This window comes from Dromiciops gliroides, chromosome 6 (genome assembly GCF_019393635.1).
Source record: "Dromiciops gliroides isolate mDroGli1 chromosome 6, mDroGli1.pri, whole genome shotgun sequence".
Taxonomy (NCBI): domain Eukaryota; kingdom Metazoa; phylum Chordata; class Mammalia; order Microbiotheria; family Microbiotheriidae; genus Dromiciops; species Dromiciops gliroides.
In genome coordinates this window covers 120,090,285-120,116,551 of record NC_057866.1, presented here as the reverse complement: position 1 = coordinate 120,116,551, position 26,267 = coordinate 120,090,285, and the positions used below count along the sequence as shown (strand labels likewise).

At 35.9% G+C, this 26,267-nt stretch overlaps 1 protein-coding gene and 1 non-coding gene across 2 annotated transcripts in view; both read left to right on the top strand.

Moving 5' to 3' along the window:
- Positions 1–2,674: 2,674 nt before the first annotated feature.
- The window catches only part of GABRA2 (gamma-aminobutyric acid type A receptor subunit alpha2), a 151,432-nt gene continuing 127,839 nt past the window's right edge, over positions 2,675–26,267 (top strand). Inside the window, exons 1-2 of the mRNA XM_043970766.1 lie at positions 2,675–2,809; positions 5,370–5,487. Of these exons, the coding sequence (XP_043826701.1) occupies positions 5,451–5,487 (37 nt within the window). The 5' untranslated portion in view covers positions 2,675–2,809; positions 5,370–5,450. The remainder of the gene's footprint in view (positions 2,810–5,369; positions 5,488–26,267) is intronic.
- On the top strand, positions 18,651–18,776 carry LOC122733187. The gene has a single exon (XR_006353773.1). It is a non-coding gene; the product is annotated as a U6atac minor spliceosomal RNA (small nuclear RNA).

Here is a 26,267-nt window from a genome sequence, read left to right as displayed (position 1 = left end):
TGACATGCATATCATCTTTGTGAATTTCAATTAGACAGTCAATAGGCAAACAAGTAAGGAGAATACTAATATGGACAGATTGATGGAAAAGAACTTAGTGGTGTTCTTCACAGAGCTGAGTAAAATAAGCAAATGTTTGTTTAGATTGTTGTAGTATATAAACATCTTAGAAGGTGGAGATTAATAGGTTAAAAGAGCAACTTGAAAATATCTACAGTGTATAATTTCCTCCCCCTTTCCCTCCTACAACCTAACAAAAGTAGAGTAAAAATGGATTGAAGATTTCCAAAAGAGCATCATTGTAATAGATTATTACTAAAGCATTTGTATTTCTCTGTCTCTCTGTCTCTCTCTAACTCTCTCTGTGTCTCTCTCTCTCAAAATATGTTTGTATTTCATCACTACAGTAGAAAGGAGAATGATCAACCATATATGATAGTGAGCCTGATGTAGGGTTGAAAATTAAAACTGTTTCTTTAAGGAATTTTAAAAAACAAAAAGCACTTTTGAAAAAGGAAAGAGTGAAAAATCAAATACTGCTCCAATATTCTTCTAATGGATGTTTAATTTAAAAAGCATCAGTAACCAAGCATGTCTTCTGTAAGTCAGTTAATATAAACTTTTTGAAATTGTTGATTCATTGTAGCCCCACTATAGTAGTAGGAAGGGGAAAGAGCCCATAAGAATAGAATAGGGGCAAAGGAGGAAAGTGGTTTTCCAGGTGCCTGGAATTAAAATGGATACAGATCACTGATAATTTCAATCTGAAAGAACAGGAGTCTGGATCGGGGGTTTTTAAAGAATCCTCTGTCCTTTTCAGAGTCTAGTAGAAGAATTGGCTGACTAAATAGTCGTCAAGAGGACTCAGGAGAAAAAGAAACTTCTTCAATCTTTGGCTTCAAGGAAGGTATTTTTGAACTTTGTTTTGTTTGGGTAAGGTAATGGCAACAGAAAAGGTGACTTTTCCTCTCCCCCAAAATCCTTAACACTTTCTCCTCTTCGGGATCAGTAGTGCGCTCCTATGAAGGGAATGGGGGTGGGAGGATACAATCCTGGGCATCTAGCTACTCAGCAGATTAGCCTTTCTTCCAATACCTCAATTCTCCTCCCCCCCCCTCCCCCAGAAACCTCCTCTTTCTCAAGGGGGGCCACAAAGCTACAGCTGCTGTAATAAGCACAGAGCAGGCAGGGCCATGAGTACTGACTGGTTTTTGGTCTCTCCTGGCCAATAAAGGGAGCAGGAGGGAGCTGTCCAGCGCACTCATGAGCGCACTAGGCTACAAGGCTACAGCCACCCAGCAGGCGGTGGTCCAGAGTAAGGGTTCTTCTCTGCTAGTGTCACAAGGTGGGGGCGGGGAGAGGACGTTTTTCGGGTGTAGGCTAATTTAACCCTCTTTCAGGGCTTAGGCTCCTCCTCCCACTCCCCCAGAGCCTGGGCTCGTGCCCGCCACCGGCTAGTGCGCACGGCGCCTTCCCCCTCCTCCGCCGCCTGCTATCTCCTCCTCCTCCTTCTCCTTCTCCACCTCCTCCTCCTTTACCACCGCCACCACTACCACCACCACTGCCACCTCGCTGCTCTGCTGCTGCTGCTGCCGTCGCCCGCCTCTGCTGCTGCCACTGTGGACTGCTGCTCCTCTCTCCTCCTTCTTTTACCAACCCACTCTGAATCAGCTCCCTTTTCACGACTGCTATTGCTGCAGTCCTCTGCTTTCTCTCTTTCTCTCTCTCCTTAGCGCTCCAAGTTTCCATCTTCCAGCCTCCTTCTTTCAGGATCAGGCCAAAGGGAGGGAAACATCTAGGTCCTGTTTGCTGCTCCAGGTAGGGTCACAAGCGTTAGTTCAACCAGAGACCATTTCCCTTCGCCTCATGTGCATGTTTGATCTTGTTCCACCTCACCCCAACCCCACCCTACTTTCCTCTTCTCCACGGGAAAAGAGGGGCTCTCTAGCTTCATTTCCTTTCGGAATAGCCGTCTAATAATTATAAGAAAACAACAATAAAATTCACAACCACCACTACCCAGCAAGACATTAATCGGGCTCCGTTATATTCTTGAACTTTGCACTACAGGGATTGCTGTTGCCTCTTTAGTATTTGAGCTGATATCCTTTCTCATATTGTAATCATCAGTTACTGAACAGCTGTCAAACACGTTCGTCGTTTCGCAGCAGTCCAGCCGGCTGCCTTCTGAGACCTAGTCTCAAAAACACCGCGAATAGATATATTAGTTGGGGAGGGGGGGTTACGGTTGGCAGCTACACTCTAATGAAACCAGGCATGATGGAACCAAGCTTTTGGTGGGCTTGTGTCCCCCCTTCACTTCCTTGCTGTCGTTGCGGTGTGATTGCCTGGGTTGGGAGGGTGTTGTGGCATGAAACATACTCTCTCCCCTCCTTTTTCTTCCCCCCTCCCCCTTTCCTTCTGCAGCTCACATGTCACTTTGGGTTCCCTGGAATTTCATGTTTGCACAAAACAGGTGTTCGCAAAAGATGAGAATAGGATAAGTTCCTACTGGAGTAAAGTCAGATTACTTGTTCATGGTGTTAAAAATGCGCCCCCCCCCCCCAATCACTCCCTGCCATTTCTTCATTAATTTTGTTACATTGCTCTGTAAAGTGAGTCTTCCTCAGAATGAGTCTTTTAGTCTAAACGGTCAGTGAGAGTATATAATATATATATATATAGTTCTGAGTAGGTTTTTGCTGTTTTCTTTTTTCAGGGCTTTGCAAAGAACAGTTATGAAGAACAAAACTGTCAGACTTCACTATGCAGTTGGTCCTTCTTGTTTTCTTGGTGTGGGCACAGCAAGGTGAGATTTGTGTTTTCATCATCTAATTTTATTATTTGAATTAAGAAGAAAATTTGTTTTGAAGATCAACAATAGTATGGGAGAAAAACTATTGAGAAATTGGGTTATAACAATGTAGCTTGATGTATTCTTATCTATGGAAGAAGATTATCCTGGTAATATCCTAAGGTGTTTTAGATATCATGTAAAGTTGCCTAGTTATTCTCTTTTACAATAAGATACAATGGAGAGAATAAGTAGAGTTCAAGGGAATGCACTGAATGAAAAATTGCCTGGGAAGTGTTTTCTCTTCTTAATATTAGGTTATAAGGTAGTGGAGTAAATGTGTTATATCTGCCACAATTCTGCAATTGTTATCATTGTTGTTAAATAGAAAGTCGCATTTTTAAATGAAATTTTAATAGACTTGTATCTTTTGGTCAATATAGCAAACAAAAATGATATTTGATCTTAAACCTCTAGGTGGAGATAGCAGACAACTTCACATTCTTAAACAATAAAACAAAAGCTTGATTTATTTAATCAACTTTTCCATCTTGTAAATTTAGAAACCATTTCAAAATGACAACTTAATAGAAAATACTTATTTTTAAAATGCTTTAAATTTCCAATTACCTACACTTCCCCAAAATATAATATTTGTGACTGCAATCTGTAATTTTATTTTCATATAAATAATTTTATCCAAACATCAGAATGGCATCCTAATTTAAATGTGTTTAGAATATTTATTTTTAAAAAAATAATAGAAAATTGTTATTCCAGTTTAATGATAAAATTCTCATATACACTTTGGATGTGACTATTCTATTTATTAATTAAAAGCCAACCAAGATGTTCCATTTATATTTACAAATGTTTTTTTTTGATACAATAAGTAGACAACTTTATTAAAATATCCTAAGGTAAGTTCAAGATAAAGAACCCATTTCCAATAAAACACATTTTACTTTAAATATATTGAAAGGGAACTGATCTCTGAATTGGAAAATATCCACTACTTTGTTACATTAAATATTGGCTCCTAAGAAGAATCTTAAATACAAATTTTAAATATGATTTTTGGTATGAGAAGGTTTACATGAAATTTCAGTCTTATCTTAGTTATATGTTTCTAAATAAGTTATTTCACCAATGTAGAAACTTTTGCCTCCCAGAGCCTGAAAAAATTTTACACACATAATCTTCTGAATGCTTGTGAAGTGTACACAGTTAAATGTTTTTCTTTGCTTCCTGTAACCATGTGTGTGTGTGTTAGCTTTCAATTTTGTGGGTGTGTTTTGATCTATATGGTAGTTTTGATTGCTAGTGTGAGTGTGTGGATGTGCAATGTTCATGCACTTTATATATGGATAGTCATTTATTTGTACATTTTCACATATAGTTGTCTTGCTTAAATAATGAACAAATTATAATCATGAAAATTTTGCTATTTTCATTAATTTTTTTCTAACTGTTCTTAGCTTTATCTTTGTACCCATGATAATATAAAACTAGACTTTTATACATTATATAAAATCATGCACTCCAATTCTTTGGTCAGTATTTAAATCTCAAATCAGGGTAAGGGGAAAAAAAAAGCTTGTGAAGTAAGTTTTTCCTCCACCATCTATCTGAATTTCTGATTAAAAAGCTAAGCTTCATAATCATGTTCCTTCGGATATGAGAATACTTTTGATAGAAATGCTGATGGTAAAAATCAAGTCTCTACCACTTTCTGAAGAGAACGTAAGGCCATTTCAACTTATTTTATATTACCTATTCAGGAAACGTCTGGATTAATTTAATATGTGAAAAGGGGTTATTACTGTTGTGGTAGACTGATTTAAAGCTATTGCACCTTTAAGACTGTCTGCAGAAATGTGTTCAACTGCTAATCTGTTTTAGAGCCCACCCCACAGTACTGACATCAGAGGACTCCCTGAGCATGATCAGTGGAGTTCCCTCATATCTATATTGTATTTTATGTGGCCATTGGGTGGAGGCATATATAAAGGATGTGGTATATGTAGTTTTGGAGATAAAGTAATGGCAAGGAAAAAAAGGAAACCTGTCAAACAATAAGGTATAGAATTCTTATTCCTTAGTAGAGTTAATCTGTTTCACAATTCAAGATTCAAAACATTGAGTGATTATTTATGGCACATATATATTTTATTATCACTTTCTGTCAGTGTAGCCAAATTTTTACTACTTAATTTGATGATTATTGCCAAATTGTTATATTTGAAAATAGATTTTAAAATATTCTGTCAAATCTAAAATATGACACTTGGGAAAATTGGGGAAGTTTGTAAAATATTAAGCAACAGATATGTGAAAACTAATTTGATTTCAAGCTTTTGAAGAACTCACTGTTGGTGTCCCTTTTCAACTGGATAGCCTATTCTCCACACTGTTTGTAAAATACATTTGTATTTATAGTAGTGATAACAAAAAAGGTGGCACTAGTAACTTAGGTGATAAAACTTGTAAAACATTAAAAGACAAATAGCATAAGAACAGAGTGTTCACATTACATAAAACCAGGTATCTCTCAGCTTGTAAATTGTCTCTTTAGGGTGGTACTGGCTGACCCTCAAGAAGATGAAGCTAAGAATAACATTACCATATTTACAAGAATTCTCGAACAGACTTCTTGATGGTTATGATAATCTGTCTTAGACCGGGATTGGGAGGTAAGTAGTTTTTTGTCCTCTGAATTATGTTTGGTGCCCACAGGAGTGAAATGATAACATCAATGAATTATTTGATAACTTTTTACTTATGGATAGCTTTATGCCTATTTAATCACTGTTTAAATTTAAACTGCAGGTGAAATGAAAAAACAAAACCCTAATCTAATGATATATATCATATTTGTGATTTTCTGAGTGATCATGAACACATGAATAGATAAATTAGCCAAGCATTTATTAAGTGTCTATTACATGCCAGGCACTGTTCTATGGACTACCAATACAAAAAAAATAAACAAAAAACTACATACTTAAGTGTAGCTTACATTTGAAATATATGTTGCAGATAGATAGATATTCACACCTAAAATCAGTGGAAGCATAGAACTTCCTTTGATTTATGAGATGTGTCCACTTAAATTGTCTTTACTATGTTTGACAGAAAGAGTTTTTTGATGAGTATATTGAAATCTATGATGAATTAAGTCGATATCCATATAGAGAGAGATATGTCTATATCTCTCTCTATATATTTATGTAGTTTTAACAGTTTTATTTTACAATTTTTCCAACAGAACTTTTCCTTTGATGAGGGTGCTGGCAAGTAGAATAGAAAATATAATATAAGATATAATAAAATATTTTAGCATCTTTGAGATTACTTTAAAATGTGATTTTGTTTTATAATAGATGTCAAAGTGTACCTCTGTTCTTCCTAAGCTTTTAAAACCATTTTAAAAACATAAGTAGCTGATGCCTATGTTCAATTTGGCAGAGATACCATGTGATTTCAATTAAAAGAACAATTTTCAACAATGAAAAATAATCAACTTTACCCATAAATTTAAATGAAATTAGTTTTAGTTAATGTGTTTACTTTAATCTTCCTTAGAAAGGAGCTAGATAATAATGAACAGTATGAGGAAAATATTGGCTCGGCACAAATTTCTAAACAGATGTTTGAGTCAAGAAATTATGTGCCTCTATTATATCCCATATTACCTTTTTAGGTATAAAAATGTTAACATGCCATTCCAAATCACTTACATATACATATACATTGACATAGAGACAGAGACACAGACACACACAGAATGTTTTTGATAATTCAAATCTAGGGATAAAAAGGTGAACTATTGATGCCCATAAATTATTTTTTTTATCTTTTCTCAGAGTGATAATATAAAAATTTATTTAATAATTCTAAAGTCTATCTGGATCAACTGCCTGCCAAGTGTTTTACAGATATTATTTCCAATAAAGATTTGTAATGTTTCAGCAAAAACTAGTAGGAGATCTTCCATGTTATAAAGGGATTTGACCCTTAATTAGCAAATTAGCTATTATTTGAGTAGAATATTTGGATTGAGAAATTGCGAAATGAGCATTAAAAGAAAAAAACACTGGGGTGTGTAGCAGCAAACCTATAAGAAAGAAAATTTTCTTTTATTTTTTCATTTATAATCGAATCCCTGAAAAGCCAGATTTATTTTTTAAAATTATTTTCATGTAATTAACATATCTTTTAGTCCAAATGAAAAATAAGAAAATTAACTTTTGTGTTGGCATATTGGCAAATAAACCACTGTCAAACAGTTGCTGAAATGAAACTGTGCCAGGCAAATAAAGCCATTTAGGATTTATATGTTTTTGGAGGTAGGGTGTTTTCAAGAAGATGGTTTTTTCCTAATGATATAATTCATATTTGTTTATAAAATGGGTTTTTTTCCGATGCTTTTTTTTTTTTGTGAGGCAGTTGGGGTTAAGTGACTTGCCCAGGGTCACACAGCTAGTAAGTGTTAAGTGTCTGAAACCAGATTTGAACTCAGGTCCTCCTGAATCTAGGGCTGCTGCTCTATCCACTGTGCCACCTAGCTGCCCCCTCTCCTATGCTTTTAAGAGTAGCATATACAAATTTAATATAAAGGTACTTATAGTGTGGTCTACTGAAAAGATCATGGGGATAAAAGATTGATTTCCTTATTAAAAATGGATTTTACTATTAGCCTGTCAATTGAAATATAAATATCTCTTGTGACTCTCTTCCCCGCTGCCATTTTAGTTCAAGAATTTAAAACCTTTTGATTGGAAGACCCATCAGGACTGTTTCTCCTTCTTTCAATGTATCCTGACATACAATAAGTGAATTAATTTTTTTCTAAGTATCACTTGGATTATGTCACTTCTTGGCTTCCCCAAAAAAGTGGCTTCTAAATTCATTCAAAATAAACTCTATAGGTATTCAAGGCTTTTTGTCCTCTAAGGCCCTCCAGAATCTCTTTACAATCTTGCTTCCTACTGCTCCTCTCAGCCAAATTTCTCATTCATCCTTGGACATATTTGGACATTTCTGCTCCTGAAACTTTGTTCATGCCAATTCTTCACCTGAAATTCAGGTCCTTTTACTTTGTTTAGCTAAATCTTGAATTCCTGTTTTAAGGGAAACTAGACTGGTTTTACCCTTATAGATTCAATTCAACAAGCATTTATTAATCCTTGATTATCATTTATATAGCACTTTAAGGTTTGCAAAGGAACTTACAGATGTTGTGAATGTAATTAATCTTTACAACAACCCTTGGATGTAGGTGGTATTATAATATCCATTTTACAGATGAGGAAACCAACAAGGACTTGTCCAGGGTCAGAGAGGTAATAAGCCCTAAGGCAGAATTTAAGCTTGGATATCCCTGATTCATGTCTAGCACTATATCCATTATGCCATAAAGTTATATACCAGACATATTGCTAGGTCAGGAGGCTACAAAGAAAACACAGACATATTCTCTGATTTAAGGAGTTTATATTCTTTTAAGTTGGGGAAAGGGGACAGGGATAGCATGTACAAAGATAAGTAAAAATAGATATGTAAACAAAACGAGTATAAAGTCATTTACAGAAGAGGGAGCACTAACAATTGGGTTTTTATGTGGGAGGAGCTTTTGAGCTGAACCCTAAGGGAGTTTTCGATTCCAATAACAAAAGGTGAGAAAGAAAAGCATTCTCAGTTTGAGGGACAGCTTTTTGAAGGTTAAAATGCTGTGTATTGGGGGGAAAAAACCTTTAGAGAAGTCAATTTAGTGGAACATAGAATTTATGAGGGAGGAATCATTGAAACTTTCTGTGAAACTTTCCTCAACTGCTTTATTGAAATTCTCTTTCCTTCCTAAGACTCTTTGGCACTTTTGAGGCCACTCATTTATTAATTATGGGATATTCTGTATTGCCTATTTACTTATATAGATCTTAAATAGGTATATACATGTAGCATATCTCTATGTGTTTATATGTATAATTTTTTCTCAATTACAATGTAAACTCCATATAGGAAGGACTGTGATTTATATATTCAGCAATTTGCATATCCTTTGTACATCAAATGTTTGTTTTATTACTTACTTATCTAAGTTTCCTCATTTATAAAATGAAGATATCATCTTTACGGGTTAGTTAATAATAATAAATATTGGTATAAATAGGATATAATATTATTGAAATCAGAAGAATTCACTTTCACAATGCCAGATATTATACGTACTTCTTCAACCCATAGGAGTTCATTGTATGAAGTGATGCAGATCAAGTTCATATTGAAATGGGAAGCAATTGTTTATATGGATTAGCTTCCACAAGCTAATATTAAAAGAAATGTGAGACTTTTGACATATTGATTAGGACATCTATGTTAATCAATTATAGAATGATAGAATTTGAGAGGAGAATGGGTGTTGAGATAATTTATTCCAACCTTTATATTTTATAAATGGGAGATTTTCCTTAATTCAATGATTGCTAAGTTCTATAATGTATTGAAGACATGTTCCCTGATACAGAAGCCTGGACATTTGAGGACCAGAAAACTGATACATTAGAGCTACACCTTTGGTATTATTTTCCCTCTTGTCTGCTTGTGTAGATTACTGTGCCTCCTTCCAGGTTTATCACTTGTATTTGGTTCCAGATCTATGTGTTTTCTGGGAGGTCAGCTAACACTAGATGGAGATCTTTTGTGTCCAGACCAATCTGTGGATGATCTGAAATGGAGAGCTCACTTTAATTGATGAAATTATAAAGGAAATCCACCACTGGTAAAATGTTTGCCTTAGATTTATAGTCCTTTGAGACTAGAGCTGAATCCAAGGATTACCTCACTTTCTACTACACCATCAATGCTACACCCCAACCCCATCATCCCCAGAAAGAAATTTCTTTATGGAGATAGTCTCTCTGCTACCCAAGGACCAGAACTGTTTTTTTCTCAATACTTGAATCCATCACTCTTTCCTGTGTTACCCAAACAATTACTTAAAGCACAACTTGGTATATCAAAATATCTAATTTCCCTTAAAAACCAAACAAACAAACCAACAACAACAACAAAACCCAGTATGGAAATGCTGAATCCTGAAATGCCTTCATTATATAGAGGGTATGAGAAGAAACATAATTCTGTCTGTCTTTTAGTTATTAAAAGCCAAATATTAATATAGTAGAAATAGCACTTTTTTTGGTATAATGGAAATTAGAACAAATTAAGCATTGGTATAACAAGGTAGCCCAACTGGAAATAACAAGCCATGTAACCTAGGGCAAACTACTATGATGTAGTATAGAAAGGGGAGGCCTGGAAGTCAGAAAGAACTGGCTTCTTATTCCACCTCTGACACTCACCAGCTGTGAACTCTTTAACTTCTCTGAGGCACTTTGTAAGTTTTTAAGTTCTATCTGTGTTAATTTCCCTTGTCATAAAGTTCAGGGAAATATGATTTGATCTTTTCATAACTCATGTAGATATTCTGACAATCAAATAAAAAAGCGTGAAAACATTTTATTATGCCTGTAGTTGTATGAAATTGTTAGATTATTAGTTGAACAAAAGGGTTTAGAAAAACTCTTGGAAGTATGAGCTTAGTAACTGAAAGCTTCTTTGAAACTGCAAAGTAAGGAATTGTTGGTAGGCTTTTTGTGTTCAAATAGACTGCTTCATTGTGACCTTCTCAAATCATAGCTAGGTTGGCCTTGAATATCTTATCTACCAAAACCAGTAGCTTCAGATGACCTAAAACTAAGAACCTCGATCAATGCCCAACCCCTGTCTTCTTCTTGATCTTTTTATCTAACACTTCACTGTTCTGCCCAGGGATTTTATATTACATATGAGACTTTCCAGTGATTGTGTCCTATATTTTAACCAAGTGAAAGAAAATTATTTATTTTTTTGAACTCTTTTGGGGGGTAATTGGGCATGAATGGGATGATTCCAGAACACTGTGTCATTTTCAGAAAGTTTGTGTGTGGTAGTCTATTTGATTCTTATGCTTTGTGAGAGGTTTCACTGGGTAAATATTAACATTTGGGAATTAATTTTGGGAAATCTATCCTAAGAACTATACTCACCTGCAATCATGAAAAATACTAACATAGCAGGAAACATCTCATCTTGCTCCCATTCCTGACCTGCTGATCATAGCTCTTGTTATTTTCTCTAAATCCATAAAAAAAAAAATCATTGTTAGCTGTAATACCAGCATAAAAAGACTAATAAGGTATAGCAAATGATAAAGATGTGTCTGCAAGTCTTCTAAGCAGTAGAGGATTTTAAACATTTCTCTATTTATTTTATTTTGTGTACAGACTATTAGCAGGACCAGAACGGTTCTAGTTAAAATTTAATTTCATATGCTTTTATCATAATAGCTTGTGGAAGAAATAGGCAAAATTTTGGGGTAAAATCTTGTCCCCACCATAAACGAAAGAAGTAAATTAATATTTACCTTGTGTTATACTATTTTATTGTTTTTTTGTATATTGTAACAACCATTTGTGAGCATTCTTCATAAGCAGTAAGCTCTCTACTACATATTCTACAAACTTTTGCTACTGCTTAAGCATGAGTATGGCTCTAAATGATGAGACTCCTTATGGAAGCAGTCTCATTGCTTCACTATAAAATTAGCTTGTGCATGTAAAACATTTGCTATTTAAATGAGATACCTTAAAGTTAACTTAAAATATTACTATCATATCTATAATCATGACTGTGGGGCATTATAATCAATCCTAGATATTTCACATAATGTTAATTTTTATGTTATTGAACCAATTTTTAGTAATTTTTCCTAATTTTTCTTTGTTAATTCTTGTAATTATGGTCCATTAAGATCTGTATTGATACTATTCTTTAGTGCATTTCTCTTGCTCTGTAAAACTCACCCACTCATCACAGGAGTTCTAGATTTGATGCCCCACCAGGAGTGATGCAGATAGCTTTATATTTGAAATTAAACAGCATGTGTTCATATGCTGGCTTGCTAATGTACTTCCTATGTGGCTATAGACTACATACTTTGCATTTCTGGACCTTTGTTTCTTCATCTTTAAAGTGAAGTTGGCAGATTATACTCATCTAAGGTCCATTACATCTTCTATTCTATGATTCTGTGATCCTTCTGAGGCCAGATTTGAACTCAGGTCCTTCTGAATCCAGGGCCGGTGCTCTATCCACTGTGCCACCTAGCTGTCCCCAATTGCTTCATTTTTAAAAAGAGGAAACAAATCCAGGGATTTTAAGAAACTTGCCAATATCACACAGATAGTAAGTATCTAATACAGGATTTGAACCTAGTTTCTGTGACTTCAGAGGCCTTTTTATATTGTACCATGCTGCTGTGTTTACTATCTTCTTCAAGTCTTGTGGCAGAAGAATAAAAGCAGAGGAGTAATCTTTAAGGAGAAGGAAGGAGAAAGATCAGCTAGGTCTTTGATCAGGAAAGGTAGTTCTAGGCCTTGAGGCTGTAGTTATATGAAATCATTGATCTCAGGACATGTTGTTCTATAGTCAGGAACTACCAAGATAGAGAGACCCTGTATCTAGAGGTTTTTTTTTTTTTTCTTTCCTGGAAAATAGAGTTGGGCCTGCAGAATGTTTTGAAAAACTGACAGACATTCATTTTCACCCAGTGAGCATGCCTTTCCCCTCTCCCATTTTGGAGGGCCAGGGAGATGATGTGGTTCACAAAATAAAAGGCATCCTATCCTAAATTCACCTATCATTTTGGGTTAAGCATGGTAATATAGCAAAGTCAGGATTAAGGCTCCTCCTGGAACCCTCCCCCAAAAGAGAACAATCTCCTACCAGGCTTACTTGTGCCAGAAATTCACTTAACAAAGGACAAAGACTTTCAAATCACAATTAAAGATAAAAGAGTTCAGATGCAAATAGGACCTGGAAAATTAACATATTAATGTAAATGAGTTGTACTCAAAGTATAAATGTTATCAGATGATCTGTTACTGTTTTGAGTGGAGGAGGAGTTTAGAGGAAGATATTCAAAGCTAAGAAGAGAAAGGGATATTACTAAAGAGTGGAAGTTCAAGAAAAAGGACTATTTTTTTCTTTTTGTTTGAGTATACTAATTTTTTAAATTATTTATTTAATATTTTTTCCAGTTACATGTAAAAACAATTTTTTAACATTTAAAATATTAAGTACCAAATTCTCTTCCTTTCTCTACTCCCCCTTTTTTGAGAAGGCAAGCAATTTGATATAGGTTAAATGTGTGCAGATGTGTAAGACATAATTCCATATTAGCCATGTTTTGAAAGGAAACACAGACCAAAAATAATAAAATAAATGAATGAATGGATGAACAAATAAATAAATAAATAAAGCAAGGACGATAAAGAAAGTTAAAAAAAGTATGCTTCAATCTGCATTCAGACTTCATCAATTATTTCTCTGGGGAGAGATAGCATTTTTCATCATAAGTCCTATGGAACTATCTTGGATTGTTGGCTTGCTGAGAATGGCTAAGTCATTTATAGCTGATCATCTTACATTATTGCTGTTACTGTGTACAGTGTCCTCCTGGTTCTACTCCTTTCACTTTTCATCAGTTCAGGTTTTTCTGAGAGCATTATGCTTGTCATTTCTTATAGCACAATAGAATTCCATCAATCACATACCACAACTTGTTCAGTTGTTCTCCAATTGATGATCATCCCCTTGATTTCCAATTCTTCATCAACCAGAAAAAGAGTTGCTATAAATATTTTTATACATATGCATCTTTTCCGTTTTGATTTTTATCTCTTTGGGCTATAGACCTAGTAGAGGTTTGATGGGTCAAAGTGTATACACAACTTTATAACCCTTTGGGCATAGTTCCAAATTGCTCTCCAGAATGGTTGGATTAGTTCTCAACTCTGCCAACAATGCATTAGTGTCCCAATTGTCACACATCCTCTCTAAAATTTATCATTTTCCTCTTCTATCATGTTAACCAATCTGATGGGTGTGAGGTGGTACCTCAGAATTGTTTTAATTTGCATTTCCAAAATAGCTATAGATAGCTCTGCTTACTTCGTCTGAAAAATGCCTTTTCATATACTTTAACCATTTATCAATTGGTGAATGACTCTTATTTTTAGAAATTTGCAGGGCAGCTATGTGGCACAGTGGATATGGCACTGGCCCTGGATTAAGGAGGACCTGAGTTAAAATCCGGCCTCAAACACTTGACATTTACCAGCTGTGTAACCCTGGGCAAGTCACTTAACACTCATTGCCCCACCAAAAAAAAAAATTTGCCTCAGTTCTTTATATATCTGAGAAATGAGGCCTTTATCAGAGACATTTGCTATTAACTTTTTCTCCAGTTATGATAAATAACTGTATTTCTCTCCATTGTATTCCCCCTTGTTTATATTTAAACTTGTTTCATATAGATATATGGAATGAGAGGAAGCCTGAAATAGTAGATAGTGGATGAACTTGAGAGTTTAAGTTCTTCCTTGAAGCTAGGTTCAAGTCCTGCATCTGAAATCTATTAACTATGTGACCCTGCCTAAATCATTTACATTCTCACTGCCTTAGGTAACTTTGAAAACTATAACTTACAGACCAGTTGCTAATATGCTTCAGTGGAGGGATTTTATAAAAATTTAGGTCAATATTAAAAAAGGCATTTATTAAGTGCCTACTATGTACAAGGAAATGAACTGGCCATGGGGTAAACAGAGATTAGTTAATCTGCCTCTTATATATTGCCAGTTCATTTATAATCAGTCACTTCTAAATGATAATCACATCTCTTCCAGTATGGATTTATTTTATTTTATTTATGGAGAGAGAAATTTTGGTTGAATAATGATGTGGGAAGCTCCATTTCAGATTGAAGAAGTTAGCAGAGCAGAAGGAAGTGGGAATGTCAATTGTAAATGACTCAATGAATTTAAGCCATGAAAGTGAAGGGAGATTTGGGGCAATAGCTAGGAGGGATAGATGAATCAAATAAGGAATTTTTGAGGATGAGGAGGATAGGAGCCTGTTTGTACACAGTGGAGAAGCAGCCAATTGAAAAGAAATCTTGAAGATAAGTGAAAACCTGAGGATGAGAGAGGGGGCAATATGTTGGAGAAGACAGGATGGAATGGTATTATTTGTTAACAGAGAGCTTTGCCTCAGCAAGGAGAAGGGATACTATATTATACATGGCAGGGGGTGAAGGTAGAGACAGTACCAGAATCTTCCTGGCATATGAGTTGAAAAGGAGGGGAGAAGATGAAGCTCTCATTGATTTATAATAGATTTGGTCAGAAGAGTTTTGTGACACCACCCATTTTCTATAAAGAGATTTTAGAGTTCATAAACAATGCGGAACATTTGTAGGTGATGACAAAATGAAGAGTATGAGTGTTTCTGTATGTAGCTGTCATTAAATAGGCCAAGGTCTCCCACTGCATTTGGAGTCATCTTCTGTAATCCTGACCATTGTGTTACCACTGGACTCAGATGACTCTGGAGGACAGATGGAGGCTGATAACTTTGCATAGCCATGCCTCACTTAAATCCAATTCAGTTGCAAGTCAAGAAATCATCTTCCTGATGTCCTTGGTCCTCTTTAAGGACCAAGGACAAATAACAATAGACATATGGTGGGTCATAGGAAATGAGTGACTTGAGAAATTGGGAGGTAAGAATGTTTTAGGGAGTATTAGTATGTATATTGAAGTCCCCTTGTATGAAGGGAGAATCTGGGAAGGAGAAAAAGACTATGAGTCAGGCACTGAACTCATTGAGGAAAGAAGGAATGTGTCCTAGAGGCAAGAACTTTCAGGTTTTTGATTGGATGTATGATATGGATTTAGTAAACTTCAAAGGAGAAGAGATTTATAATGGAGGTAGAGGGTACGTCTATAAGTGGCAATGGGGAGCAAGGAGTATTCGGAAGTGCTAAACTCAAACCAATCTCAAATAGATAGGAAATATAGGAATTCACCATTTCACAGTGAGTTGTTTATAGTAGCAGTGCATTTGTTAGAAATTAATTAAAAACTAACAATATTTGTTTGTAGGTATAAGTGCTACACATACTCTTTGGTATTTTCAACTTGTTTTTTAGAGGTGAACTGACCATACTGCTCTCCCTATACAGTGTGAAGAAGTATTATTGCTTTGATGTAAATGAGGAACATGGAAAATACTGCTTTCCTCTTTTGCACCATGTTTAGTTTAAAAAGGTAAAAATAGTGTTTTTCCAAACAGAAGCAAAAAAAAAATGGGAAGATCACATATCATATTAACCATATCATTATTATATAAATATTGAGGAATGAATGCTATACTTGCATTTCTTTTGAGAGCATTGCTAGATTACAGGGTGAAAAGGAAGGGAGAAAAAAGTTAAAAAAACAAAAACAAAAAACTGTATGTCTCCAAATAGCATTCTAAAGCCCATTAGTTAGGTTCTCCTTTGTAGTGTAACCTAATGCATTTTAGTAGGGATTGGGGAGACATTTGATTTCTATTAGGGATGTGAAAGGGTCAGGTGTTTGTAGAAAAGTAGGTGTTAAAAGCTTTCCAAGACAGACAAGAACTCTAGCCTGAAATTGGATGGCTATCTTAGAGTAGGAAGGCAATTGCCATGGGAGAGTTTCTAAAATGAGATGAGAGGCTCTCCTATATACTTATACTGCATTTCTCTTGAGAAGATTTTAGATTTGAAAGATGTTTATTTGGTATTCACATGGTCAGGTCAGAGTGGGAAGAAAATGCCTAATTATATGATTTTAGAAAAAAATACTTTTTCAGCCTTCTCAATAGAATTAAATATGCCAGCCATTCTGTGTTATGAGGATTGAGGGCAAATGGAATAAATTCAGGTTGGTTATGATGAGCATACAGAACAAGGCTTCAATTTCTCAGCAAAAGGAGTAGACTAAAATGCCAGCCAGGTTTTCAAGCAAGATTAAAAACTGGAGAACAGGAAAGAAGAAGTCTTAATTAAAAGAAAGTGGAATTGCAAGACTGGTGTTCAGGTCAGGTAGAGGGGAATATGGGAGGAGAGATCTAATTAGTTATCTAGGGCATGTAAGAGGGTAATCATTGAAGCGAAACAATGCAAGACTGATCGTGGTGCTGGGAAGGATAGCAATAGACTATTTTAAACAGATATTAAAGAAAAGAAATAACAATCAAAAATATCAAATGGATTATGGGTGATAGATAGGGTAAGGATGACTAAAGAAGTGAGTGAATATAAAATAACATTATGGAAGATTTTACTGTGGGTGAACCTGACTGAATTAACATGTCTTATGTAGAATGGAAAACAATGTGCACAGAAAGTAACATTCCTAAAATACTTGACATTATTCTTATGAAAATGAAAAGTTTCCTAAATAACTCATTACAGATTTGAGTCATAAATTATGATTGTGCAGTTGCTTAGTAGAAGGCAACGAACCTACAAACAATGGCATTATTGCTATTGCTGCTATATTATCACCTGATAATGGAGTCATTACCTAAAGTGGAATGCCAAAATATCTAAGTCAAAATCATAGTATTTTCAGAACTTAAATTCTAAAATAAAAAAGAAATATATATGGGTAAAATGCTGTGATACTAGAATTGTTTTGCACTTTCATTCCATGTAATATTCCAAATATTATCAAGAACTCTAGAAGGGATTTTTGTTTTGGCTGGGGGTGGCAGAAGAGAGGGGGAAGGGAAGGGGAGAGGGAGGGGAATGGAGGGAGAGGAAGATTGAGAGGGAGAGGGAAAGAGACAGAGAGAGACAGAGAGGGAGGGTGGGAGGGAGAGTGAGTGAGTAAGCAAGAGAGCACTGGTCACAGAGACACTACTGTACTGTGCCGTTCACATCTGTGGCAATATAATGTGACATGGAGACTGAATTATTGATGTAAGGCACCAGTATTTGAATGGATAAGGCACCACTTTAGAACTCCTATTCCCCATGACTCTTTGTCCTCACCAGCAGTCACCATACATGGCTAAAAATGGGTTGATCTCGGCCATCTTGATGGACTAGTTCTGCACCAACAAACCTAGGTGGGCACTTAACATTATTGTGATGGTAACTTTCCATTTCTGCTACGGTTACTATCTTAGTCCCCAACTGAAGGCCTGGGGTAAAATACATTAAAAGATTAATTTTTCAGGAAGAGAAGAGGCTAAATCTGTGTATGAATATAATCTAAAATTCAGTAGTATAGAAAATAAACAAATTTCAATGAACTACATTAGCCTTTCAAATTCCATTATGTCCTAATAATTTTGCCACATGCCCTATCTTGGTACTTTCTCCAGCTTGCTTTGAGGAGATAGCTTAATTTTTCAAACACTTCACCACCATCATGTCTGGACAAGATATTGTTCATAATTGACTTTTTTGGTTTTTTGTTTTTGTTTTTGTTTTGCAGGGCAATAAGGTTTAAGTGACTTGCCCAGGGTCACACAGCTAGTAAGTGTCAAGTGTCTGAGGCCATATTTGAACTCAGGTCCTCTTGAATCCAGGGCCAGTGCTTTATCCACTGTGCCACCTAGCTGACCTCCATAATTGACTTTTAAAATATAATTTGTTACCTTTGTAAACAAATGGGTTTTATTCTCCAACATTGTGGTAAATTTTTCAAATGCAGGTACTGGGAAGATAGCTTTGTTTTATAATCCCCTGTAGAGCTGAACCCTGACAATTCTAGATAAGTAACATCAGTTTCTGAAAAATCTCCAAATCTCAAAGTTGGAACAATTCAATTCAATAAACATTTTAAGTTTCTCTTACACTGCTTCAAATTCTTCCTTCTGGGGTCTAGGAAAACTGTCTTCTAGGTGTCATTCTTTCAAATACATGGAGACAATGTTATATGAAAGGAGAAGTTAACACTCCCCTTGATAAAAGATGGAAGAGGTTCTAGTAGCCTTTACAACACATATACAGTTAAAGCATTGCCACCTACTCTGTGGCATCTAATCATCAGACCATTACCCCCCTTCTCTTTTCCAAACCAAATGAATTGGGCATCTAACATTACATAATTATCCTCTCAATTATTTATTTATATATATAAACCTCAGATTGTTTATTCTCTTACATTAAAATAAAAGTAGTTTTATGTTTAATATCTGAGTGATGTAGGATCTAGTAAATCAGCAAAAGCAGAAATAAGTCTATAGGGGTACAGGGTGGCTCCAGAGAGACTAAACCTTCTTGAAGATTAATCTGGATAGGGAACATTCTCTTCATGCAAAAATTTAATAAATACCCACTTTAATAAATACCACGGCACGAGGTGCCATGTTAAATATCAATAATAGCAAAATTAAGTAGATGGAAATCATATTTGTATTGGATATTTGTTTATATGTATATATTTTAAACATTAGCTATATAGAAAAAACAAATTAAGCAAATCATTTTTGCCCAGATTATAATGTGCATTTTGGTTGAGTAGCTTATTGAATTAGTCTATACATATTTATATCTCTGTCAAGCATTAAAGATGAACAATGAGCTGTACCCAGAACTAAGGAGAAATGGATTATATTTGGAATATGATTCAGTGCCTTCCATGACCCCATTCTATTTGTCACTATGAGAACCCAAAAGATGCTATGTGGTTAAAGGGAACGGAATACTATGTTATACTGAAAAAAAGGAAGTGAAAAAGAAAACTGCATAGTTTATAGAATTCAGATCATATCACATGTTTGTGATAGTCTAAAACATTATCAATAAACATCTATCATCAGAAATGAGAGTGGATTATATAGTGAGAATGAAACAACAGAGGTAAATCCAGATCATACACTGGTTTCAACAAGGTATTAGAAAAAAATCAACGTAGGACTTCCAGTATAATTGGTAGTTCCTCTGAACAGAACTTGTACAGACAAATGGATAAGAATATTGTTACATAAGAAGACCTAAAAGGTCTATAATGTACATCAGTAGTAGTACCAATAGAAATTAAATCATGAATCCACCAAATGACCAAAATCATAATAGATTTTGAAATGGGTATTATTTGGACTGGCAATTTTTTTGTTTTTTTATCATTTCCTTATGTTTCCTTCCCATCGCCATATTGGATTATCTCTTGTCCTTCAAAAGAGCTTTTTAGGCTTTTGATTGTAGTTTGGGATTTGGACAGAGGCTGTTTAAATGAATAAGAGAAGTCCTGATACAGAAGCCATCTGGGGCAACTTAACTGGTGCTTTCAGAATTTACTGGAAAGCAAGATTTTTTCTGACCATATGCTCAATTGTAGCTTTATGAGAAGAAATTGAGAAGACTGTGTGTCCTAGAAATATGATTCCAGCATGAAATACAGTAAATTCTATAAATATAGTTGACTGTATAACCAAAATGTTTAATTTTCTCAGAGAAAATGAGGATATAGGATGAGATTTTCACTAAGATCACTCCTGGCTCTGATATTTTGTATTTTTGTGATTTTTTTCTTACTTCTATAAGTCTTGATTAAAGAATATTGTATGTGGGAAAGGAAGAAGCTTGAGAAAGGGAATGAGATAAAGAAATTATGGAATTCAATAGTGCTTTTTCATCTGAGACTGATTAGAGGTCAGTAGGCATTTCTGGTAAGGTTAGTTCATCCTTTTTGGCTCATCTGGAACATAACAGTCCTGCTGATGTGAGAAGAAGAATGTCATACTGTATAGAGCCAGTGCCAACCTAACAGAGGGATAATGTGAGAATTATTTGAACTGTATTTAGGGAATAAAGATTACTTTACACTGATGATAACAATTGATTTTTTAATTACCTTTAGCCATTGACCTCAGAACTTACTATTTCTGTTGTTCTTCTGTGCAATACTCTTCCCATGAAGCTTTGTGGTAGAGTTTTGATTATTCAGAAACTGTAAACTGGAAATCATTCCTGCTTACTCTTTGTGGATGAAAAAGAAATAGCTGGCTTGGTGAAATATTGTTAGGGAAGTGAGAAAGCAGAAAGAAACAGGCTGGTAATTGTTTCTAAGAAAGTAATACAGAGAAGATGAGTGATGGGCTAGCTTTCTTTTAATTATCTGCCATTTTAACTTCCTTTAAAAAATTTTAAGATTCTGTCAATTTTCAAAATCATTTTTGGGGTAGAGGAATATAGGGAAGGTGTAAGACCCCATTTTTCTACCAAGGGGTAGGAGAGTGAAGAGCTGTTCGAGTCTTCAATTGCATTGTTTTCACTGACAATATCAAGGACTTTTTGGACTGGAATATGCAGACAAAATGGTTAATAAGGAGTTGATTTGTTGTTGTTGAGGTTTTTTAGTCATGCCTAACTCTCCATGACCCCATTTGGGGTTTTATTGGCAAATATATTGGAGGTGTTTGCCCTTTGATTTTCCAGCTCATTTTACAGATAAGAAATTGAGGCAGAGTTAAGTGACTTTCTCAGGGTCACACAGCTAGTGAATGTTTAAGACTTGATTTAAACTCAGGTTCTTCTTACTCTAGGTTTGGTCCTTTATATACTGTGCAATCTAGTTGATACCCAAGATAAATAGATAGAAAACACTTACCTATGCCTGATGAACATAAGTTACCTGGCCTATGATACCAAAAGAACTGGTGAATATGATGATATCTGTGAAGTATTGGAGAGAACTCCAAAGGGAGCAAAACAATAGTGAACGGAAAATAAGGTGCCAATTTTTTTAAAGGTCAATGAAGACTACAGAATAGGATAGCAGCCAGTGTGATGAGGGATCTTAAATACAAGAATGAGTATTGACTGAAGGAAATGAAGATATTTAGTGTGAAGAGAATTTTAACCTGGTGTGGGGGAGGTGAGACACCATGGGGATGTTAGCTATTTTCAAGTATTTGAAGACTTTTTAGGTGACAATAAAAAGAGTCTAAAGAAAAAACTGGGAGAAATAGGTTGAAGTTTCAAAGAACACAATTTAGACTGGATTGGGGGAGGGGAGTGATGATTTGAGGTATCCTTAAGTGTAATGCTGCCTTCAGGGGGACTCTTCCATAAAGGTTTTCCAGCAAAGGCTAGATTATGACTCAGTAGGTGTATATTACAAGGGATTCCTTTGCCAAATAAATTTTGGAGTAGAGAGTTGCTGAGCCTCTAATGTTCTTTCCGTCTCTGAGGTTTTATACAACCTAATCTGGGAGTGAGATTGTAATGGGGAAGGCGGAATGCACATGATAGCATAAATTCATAAATAAATGATCTACTGTATTCTTATTTTAGAATTTTATTTTTCAAAATTACATATAAATACAAATTTTGACATCAACTTTTAAAAAGAATTTGTGTTCCAAATTCTTTTCCTCCCTCACTCCCATCCCAAAGAACTAAAGCAATTCAATATAAGCTATACATGAGCAGTCATGCAAAACATTTCCACATTAGCCAGGTTGTGAAAGAAAACAGACAAAAACAAAACTTCAGATAAAGAACTAACCAAAAAATTATGCTTCAATCTGTATTCAGAGACCATCAGTTCTCTCTCTTTAGATGGACCGCATTTTTCATAAGACCTACAGAGATGTCTTGGATCATTGCATTGCTGAAAATAACCGCGTCATTCACAGCAGATTATCTTACAATATAGCAGTTATTTTGTATACAGTACACTTCATGTTGCATCAGCTCATGTAAGTCTTTTCAGGTTGTTCTGATAGCAGCCTTTTTTTTTTTTGTCAAAGAAAAAAATTATTTAAAAAATGCGTTTCCATCTGTTTTCAGATACCATCAGTTCTTTCTCTATAGATGCGTTGCAATTTTCATAAGTCCTTCAGGTTATATTGGATCATTGCCTTGCTGAAAAAACCCACATGCTTCCCAGCAGATCACCTTACACTATTGCTGTATTTTTTTATACAGTACATTTCACTCTGCTTCAGTTCATGGAAGTCTTTCCAGGTTTTTCTGATAGCATCCTATTCATCATAACCTGTATATAGTACCTTAAACTTGACAAAGAATTTTCTTCATAATAGCCCAGCAAAGTAGGTACCATACATTTTGAGATTATAATCAGTCATCATAACTATTTCCCCCATCCTATTCCCTTCCCATGATATTTACTCTATTTTCTATCTTCTTTTACCCTATTCCTCCTCAAAAGTGTTTTACTTCTGACTGTTCCCTCCCCTGCTCTTCACTCCCTTTTTTCACCCTTCCCTCCTTATCCTCTTCCCCTCCTACTTTCCTGTAGGCTTAAATAGATTACTCCTCACACATGGGTGTGAATGTTATTCCCTCCTTGAGCCCACTCTGATGAGATTAAAGTCTTTGAACAAATTCTGTGTTCTAAATTTTTCTTCCTCCCTTCCTCCTCAATTCTCCCTATGAAATCAAGCAATTTAATATGTCATACTTGTGCAGTAATGCAGAGCATCTTCACTTTCCCCGAGAGTGTTTTGCTTTATACTGCTCTTTCCTTCAATCTGCCCTTTCTTCCTTCTCCTCTTCTCCCCCACCCCAACTCCTTCCCTTCCCACTTTTCCTTAGGGAAAAATATATATTACTATACCTACTTGAGTATCTATGTTAGTCCCTCTTTGAGCCAATTCTGATGATATTAAGGTTCACTCACTCCCCCATGCCTCCCCCCTCTTCCCCTCCACTCCATAAGCTTTTTTCTTGTTTCCTTCATGTGAACTGTCTCTCCCCAGACCATCTCTCCCCTTCCCTCTCCCCTAGGCTATTCCTCCTACCCCTCAACCATATTTTAAAGATGTCATCATGGGTTAGCTAAGTAGCACAGTGGACAAAGCACTGGCCCTGGCCCCAGGAGGCCCCAAGCCAAAATCTGGCCCCAGACATAAGACACCCCACAATGTTTGCCCCACAAAGATTAATCTAGATAGGGAACATTCTCTTCCAGGGGGTTAGATTCTGCTAGCAGCCCAGTAGAACCCCTTTAATCTTGAAAATAATCTCAGAGTCTTTTTGTGGGTATTCCTGCTCCAGGGTTTCTTTTATTGCTGTTTTGGGGGTAATTGTCTCAGAAGCTCTGTGTGTTTAATGTCTTTCCTCCACCATCTTGACTCTGCCCCTTCCTGATAGCATCCTGCTCATCATTCTTTTCATAGTAAACTACATTTATATGCTACTTTAAAGAGAGATTTACTTACAATAAACCCATGAGGTTGATTCGTGCAACAACAGTAATAGATAACATATATATAGTACCTTGTACCTAGCAAAGAATTTTCTTCACTATAGCCCAGCAAAGTAACTACCATACATTTCATCACTACTACCACCACCACCACCACCGCTATCATCATCATGGATCAATTCTCACACCATCAATCAGTCCCCATCCTCATCCATTAATCCTCCTCATCATCAATCAGTCCTCCTCCTCATCAGTCAATTCTCATCTTCATCCAATCATCATCAATCCACCCATTCATCCATCAATCATCATCTTACAATACTCTTGCCTCTACTTCAATTTGTTTTCACAGTTACTACTGTTAACTGTTTCCCTCCATCCTATTTGATCCCCCATGATATTTACTTTATTTTCTATCTTCTTTCACCTGATCCCTCATCAAAAGTGTTTTGCTGGGGCAGCTAGGTGGTGCAGTGGATAAAGCACTGGCCCTGGATTCAGGAGGACCTGAGTTCAAGTCTGACCTCAGACACTTGACACTTACTAGCTGTGTGACCCTGGGCAAGTCACTTAACCCTCATTGCCCCACCAAAAAAAAGAAAAAAAGTGTTTTGCTTCTGAATGTACCCTCCCCCAATCTACCCTCCCTTCTTTCATTCCTCCCTCCTTATGCCCTTCCCCTCTTACTTAGATAGATTACTCCACCCAATTGAGTGTGTATATTATTCCATCCTGGAGCCAACTCTGATGAGTAAGGTCTTTGAGCCAGTTTTGATGAGTGTTAAAGCACATTCACTGCTCCACTCCTCCCCCATCTCTCCTCCCTTCTTTCACCCCTCCCTCCTTATCTCCTTCCCCATCTACTTTCCTATAGGGTTTAGATATATTACTCCACCCAATTCTGTGTGATTGTTATTACTTCCTTGAGTAAACTCTGATGCAAGTAAGGTCTTTGAGCCAATTCTGATGAGTGTAAGGCTCATTCACTATCCTTCTCCTCCCCATCTCTCCCCCCACTCTATAAGTCTTTCCTGCTTCTTTCATATGGGATTTCACCCCATTCTGCCTCTCTTCTTCCCCCTCCCACAGTTCAATCTTCTCCGCCCTCAGTTTTATCTTAAAGATGTCATCATCGGCCAGCTAGGTGACACAGTGAATAAAGCACCCACCCAGTACCCAGGAGGACCTGAGACCAAATTCGGACTCAGACACAAAACACTTACCCACAGCTTGACCCTGGGCATGCCATTCAACGCCTGGCCACCCCACCAAAAATAAAGATAAATAAAAAATAAATTATTTACAGATATCATCCCTCCATAATCAATTCCCCACTCGGCCCTCTGTCTGAATTTATTCCAATCATCTGTCCTAATACTAAGAATGTTCTTATGAGTTAGATATATAATCTACCCCTGTAGGAATGTAAACAGTTCAACCTTTCAACATCCCTCTTGATTCTTTTGACTGTTTACCTTTTTAGGGTCCTCTAGGTTCTTGAATTTGAAAGTCAAATTTTCTATTCAGTTCAGGTCTTTTTATCATGAATACCTGAAAGTCCTCTTTCTCATTGAATTTCTATTCCCCCCCCCCCCCCCCCCCGAGAGATTGTATTCAGTTTTGCTGGGTAGATGATTCTGCATTGTAATTCCAATTCCTTTGCCCTCTGGAATATATTCCATGGCCTCCAATCCTTTAATAAAGAAGCTGGTAGATCTTTTGCTATCCTGACTGTGGCTCCACAGTACTTGAATTATTTCTTCCTGGCTACTTGCAATATTTTCTCCTTTACCTGGGAGCTCTGAAATTTGGCTATAATATTCCTGGAAGTTTTAATTTTGGGATCTCTTTCAAGAGGTGATCAGTAAATTCTTTCAATTTCTATCTTACCTTCTGTTTCTAAAATATCAAGGCAATTTTCCCTGACCATCTCTTGGAAGATGATTTCTAAGCTCTTGTTTTGATCATGGTTTTCAGATAGTCCAATAATTTTCAAATTATCTCTCCTGGATCTATTTTCCAGGTCAGCTGTTTTTCCAAGAAGATATTTCACATTTCTCTCTATTTTTTTATTCATTTGGGTTTGCTTTATTGTGTCTTGGTTTCTCATAAAGTCATTAGCTTCCATTTGTTCAATCCTAATTCTTAGGCAATTATTTTCTTCAGAGAGATTTTCCATTCAGCTTTTCAAGCTGTTGAATTTTTTCTACTGATTTTCCTGCATTACTTGTATTTCTCTTTCCATTTTCCCCCCTACCTCTCTTACTTTATCTTCAAAGTCCTTTGTGAGCACCTCTATGGCCTGAGACCAATTCATATTTTTCTTGGAAGCTTTGGATATAGGAGCCCTGATGTTGGTATCCTCTTCT